Source organism: Staurois parvus, unplaced genomic scaffold, assembly GCF_062004578.1.
Source record: "Staurois parvus isolate SC_StPar_1 unplaced genomic scaffold, SC_StPar_1.0 ptg000570l, whole genome shotgun sequence".
In the NCBI taxonomy this organism is placed as follows: domain Eukaryota; kingdom Metazoa; phylum Chordata; class Amphibia; order Anura; family Ranidae; genus Staurois; species Staurois parvus.
The window spans coordinates 734286-744662 of NW_028318366.1; the positions used below are offsets into that span (position 1 = coordinate 734286).

Below are 10377 nucleotides of genomic sequence, written 5' to 3' on the forward strand. Positions count from 1 at the left end.
CCCGCTACTGTACAGCGCTGAGCATACCCTTTGGTGCTATATAAATACTGTATAATAATAATAATCCTAACAGGAATTCTGTCATTTTTCAGGATGTCAGTAAAACATGTCCTCCGTCAGTAAATGTTCATGTTGTGTCAGTAATAAAAGTCACGGAGGGTTGGGAACCCTGCAAGGGGGGCAGAGATATGTGACTGCCTAGTCCAGCCTTTCTCAGCCAGGGTTCCTCCAAAGGGTTCTAGGGCTTCCTTGTCACTTCATTGGGCTGTATATGGAAGTGTCACCGACCAGCCGTTTCTGGATACACAGCTTTGTCATCATTGCACACACACAGGATTTTGTTTTCATTCAATACATTTTTATTAGAATTTCACTTTCAACAAGATTGCAGAAAAAAAAAACCTCAGGAAACAGTAAAGGAAGGAATCCGATTGGTCAGGAAAATCCCTTGTCTGGAATGTGGGGGCGGAGTCATTATTATTGGTGTACAATACAATACACAACGTGTTCCATTATTATAACAAAGTATTGTAGAAAAGATCCCAACATAGAAAATGGGGGAAAGGAGGAAATAAAGGCGGATATGAAGGGGAATCTGTGTACGGGGAACACCTTAACAATCACCACCATTTTATTCTCCAGGGCCTCTGATGTCACAGAATAGATGTTTGGGGGTTTATCTCATCTTCAGGACCAAAATCTGCATTTTCCCATGTGTGCAAAATCATGCAGAAACAGCTCTGGCAGTGAGAGGGTTAATGTGGGCTAGATGGGATCACTCTGCTGGGGTGACATTAGAGCTCCCCCTAGCTGCAGCCTGGTAATAACATTGCCCTCCATCTATTGGACATAATGGGGGATTTTTCCTGAAATACAGCAATCAATAACAGCAGCACAATATCACATTATGGCCACTAGATGGAGCCAAAGGAATCAGAGTATGAAATAAAGTATGCCCAATATTCGTCAGGGCCGGGCGAATGTCACTCACATTCTTCAAACTTTTTTTTTTTTTCTTTTACTAAACCTCTAAGTGTTTGTGAAAGCTTCCACCATAAATATACTCAGCCAATGAAAGGTGATGACTCCATATTTATTACAGGTACTTCTATAGCACTGTCCATTTATACATAAATTGTTCATTCCCATCAGTCCCCACCCCCGAGGAGCATACAATCTAAGGTCCCTAACTCACATTCATACATACACATACTAGGGGACAATATAGACAGGAGCCAATAAACCTATCAGCATGTCTTTGGCATGTGGGAAGAAACCAGAGTACCTGGAGGAGACCCACGCAGGCACAGGGAGAACATGCAAACTCCAGGCAGGTGTTGCCATGGTTGGGATTCAAACCAATGACCCGAGTACTGCCAGGCAGAAGGGCTAACCACTGAGCTGCTATCAATAGCCAACCCCGTCCCACACTTCATCCGTGTCTTTGGGGACCTCTGATCTCCTTATGAACTGTTTCTTCCATGATGAAGATCAGCCATGGAGTATATCTGAGGTGTATATCAGGGTGTGCTTCTTCCCCACATGAGAGCTGGGATGTCCAGCAACATTCATCTAGAAGACATTTCCCGCACTCAGGGCACTAATACACCTCCAGGGTTGTGTGGGATCCCTGATGTACAGGAAGACAGGACTTCAGAGAAGAACATTTCCCTCACTCAGGACTGGAAAGTGGCTTCACACCTGTGTGAGATCTTTGATGTTTGTAAAGATTGGACTTCTGCGAAAAACATTTCCCGCACTCAGGACAGGAAAGTGGCTTCTCCCCCGTGTGAAATCTCTGATGTCTGTCAAGGTGGTACTTTTGCGAAAAGCATTTTCCGCACTCAAGACAGGAATATGGCCTCTCCCCCGTATGAGATCTCTGATGTTTGTAAAGATTGGACTTCACTGAAAAACATTTCCCACACTCACAACAGGAATATGGCTTCTCCCCCGTGTGAGATCTCTGATGTGTGTAAAGATAGGATTTCTGTGAAAAACATTTCCCACACTCAGGACAGGAATATGGCTTCTCCCCTGTGTGAGATCTCTGATGAATACAAAGACTGGACTTATCAGAAAAACATTTCCCGCACTCAGAACAGGAAAGTGGCTTCTTCCCTGTGTGAGATCTCTGATGCCTGTAAACATGGAACCTCATTGAAAAACATTTCCCGCACTCAGGACAGGCATATGGCTTCTCCCCCGTGTGAAATCTCTGATGTCTGTAAAGACTGTACTTGTCTGAAAAACATTTCCCACACTCTGCACAGAAATATGGCTTTTCCCCTGTGTGAGATCTCTGATGTCTGTAAAGATCAGACTTCTCTGAGAAACATTTTCTACACTTAGGACAGATATAAGATCTTTTCACTGTGTGAGATCTTTGATGCTTAACAAGATCTGATTTTGCTACAAAACATTTCCCACACTCAGAACAAGAAAATGTCTTCTCCCCCTTGTGAGATCTCTGATGTCTGGAAAGATTGTACTTCTGTGAAAAACATTTCCCGCACTCAGGACAGGAATGTGGCTTCTCTCCTGTGTGAGATATTTTATGCTCATTAAGACGACATTTAAAACGGAAACATTTCCCGCACTGAGGACAGGAATACGGCTTCTCCCCTGTGTGAGATCTTTTATGCACCTTAAGCTTGTATTCAGAGTGGAAACCCTTCCCGCACTCAGTACAGGAGAAGCTCTTCCCTGTTGGAAGGCCGGCCCGGTCCTGCACAGTCTGAGGTTCCTCAGGATACGAGGAATCCGATGGTCCATCTACACTGGGTGGTGCCGGATGGACATTGGAGGGAGCGGGGTTTTCTCCTGGACTATACTGTGTGATGTCCTCAGCTTCTACTTTCCAGTCTGGAGACAAAGTGAGACAATCCTCGGAGGTTTTCCTCATCTCCCGGCCATGGACTAAAATACAAAGACAAAGAGGATTACTAGACAGGAGCTGATTGGTTCCCCCAAACCAGGACTCCGCCCACATCAGGCAGCTTGGTCTCTGAGGAGCTTACAATTCCACCCTCAAGGGAACTAGGAAATGGCTCCTCTGATCTCCTACCAGGTCATTTCTTTATTCATGGACCTTAGTCAGAGAGTGAGGAAACAACCAGAACTGTCTTTTATAGGAGGGACAGTGATGAGGGGATTATAGGACGAGGGTCCCCACCCCCTCTATCACTCATCGCCATCTTCCCAACACAAGAAGTACTGCACTTCCTTATTTAGTCCATGATTTAGTCATGAAGAACAGCGGGGCTGAGCCCCACCAGAGGTCAGAGAGTGAGGATGGGGGGAGAACAACCAAGATGAAGACTGGACTGATCCTGAAGACCACCATCATTGGGGTATTGACTCCTCCCTCATTATCACTTTCTGTTTAAGGGTCCAAAGTTGGAGGATGTTATCACATTATTATCACCATGTAAAAGTCTGTGCTCCAATCACATCATCCAATATAAAATGTCCAGCTGGGAGGAAATGGGTGGAAAATAATTAAGGCCTAAAGTGAAGGAAATGCGTATTTGCTCCCCTGCTGATGCTGAATGTTCGCCCCTCACACAGAAATGATCGGTCTAACAATGGAATGTTCGTCCCTCACACAGAAATGATCGGTCTAACAATGGAATGTTCGGCGTAACACTGAGAGACAGAATACAACAACAAATTCAGCAGAAATGCGTCTAACAAATGATGACTGATCTGCATGTTCATGAGGGAAAGAAGGATTTGATCCCCTTCACAAAACATGACTCAGTACTTGGTGGCCAATCTCTTGTTGGCAATCACAGAGGTCAGACGTTTCCTGGAGTTGGCCTCCAGGTTTGCACACATCTCAGGAGGGATTTTGGCCCACTCCTCTTGGCAGATCCTCTCCAAGTCATTAAGGTTGGGTGGCTGACGTTTGACAACTCGAACTTTCAGCTCCCTCCACAGATTTTCAATCAGATTAAGGTCTGGAGATTGGCTAGGCCACTCCAGGACCTTAATGTGCTTCTTCTTGAGCCGCTCCTTTGTTGCCTTGGCCGTGTGTTTCGGGTCATTGTCATGCTGGAACACCCATCCACCACCCATTTTCAATGCCCTGGCTGAGGGAAGAAGGTTCTCACCTAAAATATGATGGTACATTGCCCCATCCATCATCCCTTTGATACGGTGCAGTTGTCCTGTCCCCTTAGCAGAAAAACACCCCCAAAGCAGAATGTTTCCACCACCATGTTTCACAGTTGGGATGGTGTTCTTGGGGTCATAGGCAGCATTCCTCCTCCTCCTCCTCCAAACACGGCAAGTTGAGTTGATGCCAAAGAGCTGGATTTTGGTCTCCTCTGACCACAACACTTTCCACCAGTCCTCCTCTGCATCATTCAGATGTTCAGTGGCAGACTTCAGACGGGCCTGGACATGTGCTTTCTTGAGCAGAGGGACCGTGCGGGCACTGTAGGATTTCAGTCCTTGTCGGCGTAGTGTGTTACCAATTGTTTTCTTGGTGACTGTGGTCCCAGCTGCCTGGAGATCATTGACAAGATCCTCACGTGTAGTTCTGGGATGATTCCTCACTGTTCTCATGATCATTGACACTCCACGAGGTGAGATCTTGCATGGTGCACCAGACCTAGGGAGACTGACACTTGTTTTGTGTTTCTTCCATTTGTGAATGATTGCACCAACTGTTGTCACCTTCTCACCAAGCTGCTTGGCCATAGTTTGGTAGCCCAGTCCAGCCTTGTGTAGGTCTACCATCTTGTCCCTGACATCCTTGGACAGCTCTTTGGTCTTTGCCAAGGTGGAGAGTTTGGAATCTGATGGTTTGATTGCTCCTGTGGACAGGTGTCTTTTATACAGGTAACACAATGAGATTAGCAGCACTCCCTTTAAGAGACTGCTTCTAATCTCAGCTTGTTACCTGTATGAAAGACACCTGGGAGCCAGAAATCCTGCTGAATGATAGGGGATCAAATCCTTCTTTCCCTCATGAACATGCAGATTAGTCATCATTTGTTAGACGCATTTCTGCTGAATTTGTTGTTGTATTCTGTCTCTCAGTGTTACACCGAACATTCCATTGTTAGACCGATCATTTCTGTGTGAGGGGCGAACATTCAGCATCAGCAGGGGAGAAAATACACATTTCCTTCACTGTACGTAATGTACAACTTACCATACGGGATACAAAAGTTAGGACTAAACAGTATTTGTTTTCTTCTATATTCATCTGGTGATCTAGTCAGTAAATCTGTTTTATAAAACTCTGCAGCAGAATGTATCAGTTCCAGGGATGAGGCAGACCATTTACCACTGACAGGGGGCTTACAATGAGCAGCTTTTATTTATTCATATAAAACTTTTATCCCAAAAGAAAAAACTGATGTAACTGATTATGAAGTGTGATCTGGAGTTTGGCTTCAATTAGTTACTGTTTTTAAATCTGCTAATACATCTAACACTCCCCTCCCCCCAGACTGACCATGCTGCTGTCTCCACAGTGGGGGCGCTCTAATACAGAAGGCATGTTACTGGCCAGATCACCAGGTGAAAATGGAAAAAGTCAAAGAAAAGGAATGCAGCCGCCACCTCATACTATGTCCAGTGATAGCAGTGACATCTACTGGCCACAGTGAGACATCACAAGACAACCTGAACTCAGGGAGAAACCAAGTGAAGAACTATACAATCAGCCTGAGCCAAGTACAGCCCAGCCACAAACTAAACCCATATAGTACCTCTATTCAGGACAAGGGGGCCACACTAATAAATAGTGTAAGGATCACATCAAATTGGTGTTTAGTAATCAGAGATCACTTACAGGGGTTGTAACCCTCAGACATGGAATATGAACAAACATATCCCTCTACAGTGTGTACTTGTCTCACTCCAGAGCAATAAGAGCCATTTCTGTCTGCTATCTCCTTCCTCTGCGATCGGCATGAATCACTTCTGACAAGTCTTCCTGACACCAGGAGAAGAAATGTGAAAGGGGAGAAGCTCCAGCACACAGCCTGTGATTGACAGCCTCAGCTCTGTTCCTGTGTGCTGTGTGAAAGGGAAGTGTACCTTCCCTCCAATCATCTTTCAGAGCTCACCTCACTGAGCTCTGCAGAATGTGACTTTAGCTCTCTGTCTCTTTTTTTCTGACTTCTCATACAAGCTGTATACATTCTGGGCTTTGAACAGTTGTAGAGAAGAGAGTACTGCAGATAAAAAGGTGCAACATATGTAGGATTTGTTTTATCTCTGTGTATCACCTGAGGCCAGTCACTGCACTGGGTATATGGAGGGTTTACAACCACTTTAAATGTCGACTGTAGACAAGTTGCAGAGATCCCACACCGCTGCCTCCCATCTCCTGAGACTGCACTCAGTGACTTGGGTCTGAGACACTACAGACATATCCCTCCACCCGGCACAGCCAGCAGATAAAGTAAGAAACCTTGTCAGAATTCCTCTCAGAAATCTTATTAGACCCGGGTATGGGGCAGAAGATCAAAAGAACACACCCCAGGGGCCTAGGTCTAGTAACAATTATGGTGAAAGTGAACATTATGCTGCCAGCTGAACCCCAGAACCTCCATAAATCCAGTCTAGATACATAAATTGTGTCTGCAGCACAGAGAAGGAAGATTATCCGAGAGAAATCCAGGAATACAGGACGGGGAACACAGCTCAGGAAAGTGACCAGGGGATTACAGGCTGATATCACCCAGTCCCCGCCCTACTCTGGACCAATCAGTGAGCAGTATGGGTGGAGGAATGGATTTAGTGTTCATGACCCACCTGTGCTGATCTCTGTAGGAGTGTCCTCCTCTATAAATGTCCCCGTTATTCCATCCTCCTCCATAGACTGCTGATCATCCCTCACATACGCCTCTTCTTCTTCTGCTTTCACCTCAAATTCTATATCGATTGGATCTCCACTCTAAATCAAGGAAATGAGAGAAAATATCATCTGTAAAATATAAGGTCACATAAAAAATCCACACATTGTCTCTATGAATCCATGTTCTAGATACTCCGTCCCACTGACCTTGCAATGGGGAGGGATGGTGTGATCTTCCTGTGTGGAATCCCGGGAATACTGAGGACGGGGACATCTCTCTGGTGTGTTCATGGTATTAGGTGGCTCCATCATATCCTTATGTCCTTCTGAAAACTCCTCCATCACTCCATACTCCTCATCCTCCTCTTTATACTCTTCTTTAACATCAATATTATCATCCCCGAGGATTCCACTCTGAAAGATATAATAAAACATTCATTGTAACAAACATGCTGTGTATAAATCACAACTACCAATAATTGTCATCATCTACCTGATGATGGTGAGGGATGGTGTGACCTTCCTGTGTGGAATCCCGGGAATACAGAGGACGGGGACATCTCTCTGGTGGGTTCCCATGACTGGATCCATCTGTAGGAAACACACACACTGACTGAATCCATTGTTTCTATGTGTTTATCAGATGATGGGGGATCTAGGTGGATCCTCCGTACTGCTCTCTCCTTTACAATAAAGTCTCCTCTTACCCGGTGATGTGAGGGGCGGCTGATTGTCCATCATGACGTCCTTGTAGAGATCCTTGTGTCCTTCTAAATATTGATGTGTGTCATCATCTGCTGGAGATAAAAGACATCACAGTGACTATGGAGGAAGAGGACGGACATGATGGAGGTTACTGGGTGTAAATAGAACATAACATCTTATTACCTCCTCTGCTGCTACTTCCAGTAATGTCTCCGATCTCCTTCACAACACAAGGCACAGCCTGTTTATATTCCATATGACTTCCTGTCTGTACCTGACATCACTTCCTGTCTGTACCTGACATCACTTCCTGTTCATATTCCATCCAGAAGTCCTGTCTGGGTACTAGAAATGAGATCACCATCTTGTGGAGTTCAGAGGAACTGCAGCCCCGAGAAATGTTCCCTAATAACCATTCCTGCATTGTATCTACCTTACAGAGATACCAGGGAAGTGCCAAAATAACAAAAAAAAGTAAGAAATAATAAACCTAACTCTTATGCAACCAACTGTTTAAAAAATGTATTTGACTACAGATAGAAAAGTCTTAAAGACACAGAACACAAGATAATAAAAACAAAGGAATACATAATAAAACAGAGACCTCCAAATTCAGATACACTACCCAGAATGTCCCGTCCTTCATATCTGAGAGAGACAGACTACCCAGAATTTCCCATCCTTCATATCAGACAGAGACAGACTACCCAGAATTTCCCATCCTTCATATCAGAGAGAGACAGACTACCCAGAATTTCCCGTCCTTCATATCAGAGAGAGACAGACTACCCAGAATGTCCCGTCCTTCATATCAGAGAGAGAGACAGACTACCCAGAATTTCCCATCCTTCATATCAGAGAGAGACAGACTACCCAGAATTTCCCATCCTTCTTATCAGAGAGAGACAGACTACCCAGAATGTCCCGTCCTTCTTATCAGAGAGAGACAGACTACCCAGAATGTCCCGTCCTTCTTATCAGAGAGAGACAGACTACCCAGAATGTCCCATCCTTCTTATCAGAGAGAGACAGACTACCCAGAATGTCCCATCCTTCATATCAGAGAGAGACAGACTACCCAGAATGTCCCATCCTTCATATCAGAGAGAGACAGACTACCCAGAATTTCCCATCCTTCATATCAGAGAGAGACAGACTACCCAGAATGTCCCATCCTTTATTCAGAGACCAAGGCTGACTACCCAGAATCTCCCATCCTTACTATCAGAGAGAGACAGACTACCCAGAATGTCCCGTCCTTCATATCAGAGAGAGACAGACTCCCCAGAATGTCCCGTCCTTCATATCAGAGAGAGACAGACTCCCCAGAATGTCCCGTCCTTCATATCAGAGAGAGACAGACTACCCAGAATGTCCCGTCCTTCATATCAGAGAGAGACAGACTACCCAGAATGTCCCGTCCTTCATATCAGAGAGAGACAGACTACCCAGAATGTCCCGTCCTTCATATCAGAGAGAGACAGACTACCCAGAATGTCCCGTCCTTCATATCAGAGAGAGACAGACTACCCAGAATGTCCCGTCCTTCATATCAGAGAGAGACAGACTACCCAGAATTTCCCGTCCTTAATATCAGAGAGAGACAGACTACCCAGAATTTCCCATCCTTCATATCAGACAGCCAGCCAGCTCTTGAAGGCTGGTAGGAAAGAACTCTAAGAGTACCTAAGGGCTTGACTAGAAGAGGAAAAAGTGCCAAGACACCTCCACAGGGGTAAGCAGAGAGAAGAAATATGGCGCAACCCATATGGTGCACAAAACACCAGCAGGTCATAAGGATGCACAGGGACCCATGTGCCTAAACACCCATCGCTGCCTCTAAGCAAAACTGCCGACATCTAATCATGGAGCATGGTCCAACAAAGCATCCTCAGCTGAGGAGAGGGGAAGGGGGAAAGGATCCTAGATTGTCTACCTGATTAGGAACAGGAGCAAGGGAAGGGGTCTGGAGGAACTGCACATCGGTCATCAAATGAGAACTTACCCTCCAGTGACCAGGTCCACAAAAGTCTCCAGGCAGACTCCCTACCTGCTGGGTGAATTAGCAGCAGGACCCAAGCATGATCTTCTTGCTGACAATGTGGAGAGCACAGGGCCATCCAGCAATTAAATCTTCCTGCCAGGTGGGAAATCAACAGCTTTCAGGTACTGAATCAGAAGAGAAGCAGACAGCAAATTCTTATCTCCAAGGAGGACAGCATAGTGAAACGTAACACTCTCAGTGCAGTACAGCATAGGGACTAGGCCACTAGACCTGCCACAGGGAAAACTCCCAGACCTTTCCATAGGGCGGGTGTCGGCAACCCGCGGCTCCGGAGCCGCATGCGGCTCTTTTTCACCTTTCCTGCGGCTCCGGAGCACACTGCCCACCAGGTGACAGGCAATAGGGTCGGCAAGCCGCGGCTCTTTTAATACAGATCTTCTGTGTGCCGGGCGCCCGCTGGCAAACATTGGCTGTCAGGATGTAGGCGGGGCAGCCCGGATGTAGGCGAGGCAGCGTGACGAACTCCTCTCCTCTCACAGTCCGCCCTGAAGACCAGAACGGCGCGGGAACCCAGCGAGAGGAACGCGCGGAGCAAAGGTAAGTGAATTCACACAATATGGGGAATGAATTACTATGGGGGATGAATTACTATAGGGGGGATGAATTACTATAGGGGGGATGAATTACTATGGGGGATGAATTACTATATGGGGGATGAATTACTATATGGGGGATGAATTACTATATGGGGGATGAATTACTATATGGGGGATGAATTACTATATGGGGGATGAATTACTATGGGGGATGAATTACTATAGGGGGGATGAATTACTATGGGGGATGA

At 45.8% G+C, this 10377-nt stretch overlaps 1 protein-coding gene across 1 annotated transcript; it reads right to left on the reverse strand.

Annotated features, from left to right (window-relative positions):
* Positions 1-1072: 1072 nt before the first annotated feature.
* LOC149450579 (uncharacterized) lies at positions 1073-2915 on the reverse strand. Its single transcript, XM_089691729.1, has one exon. The coding sequence runs from the start codon at positions 2903-2905 to the stop codon at positions 1673-1675; it is 1233 nt and encodes a 410-aa protein (XP_089547855.1). The 5' UTR covers positions 2906-2915; the 3' UTR covers positions 1073-1672.
* Between the last annotated feature and the right edge of the window lie 7462 nt (positions 2916-10377).

Coding starts and splice junctions, on each gene's coding strand:
- LOC149450579 (XM_089691729.1), bottom strand. CDS start 2,905: ATGAGGAAAACCTCCGAGGATTGTCTCACTTTGTCTCCAGACTGGAAA.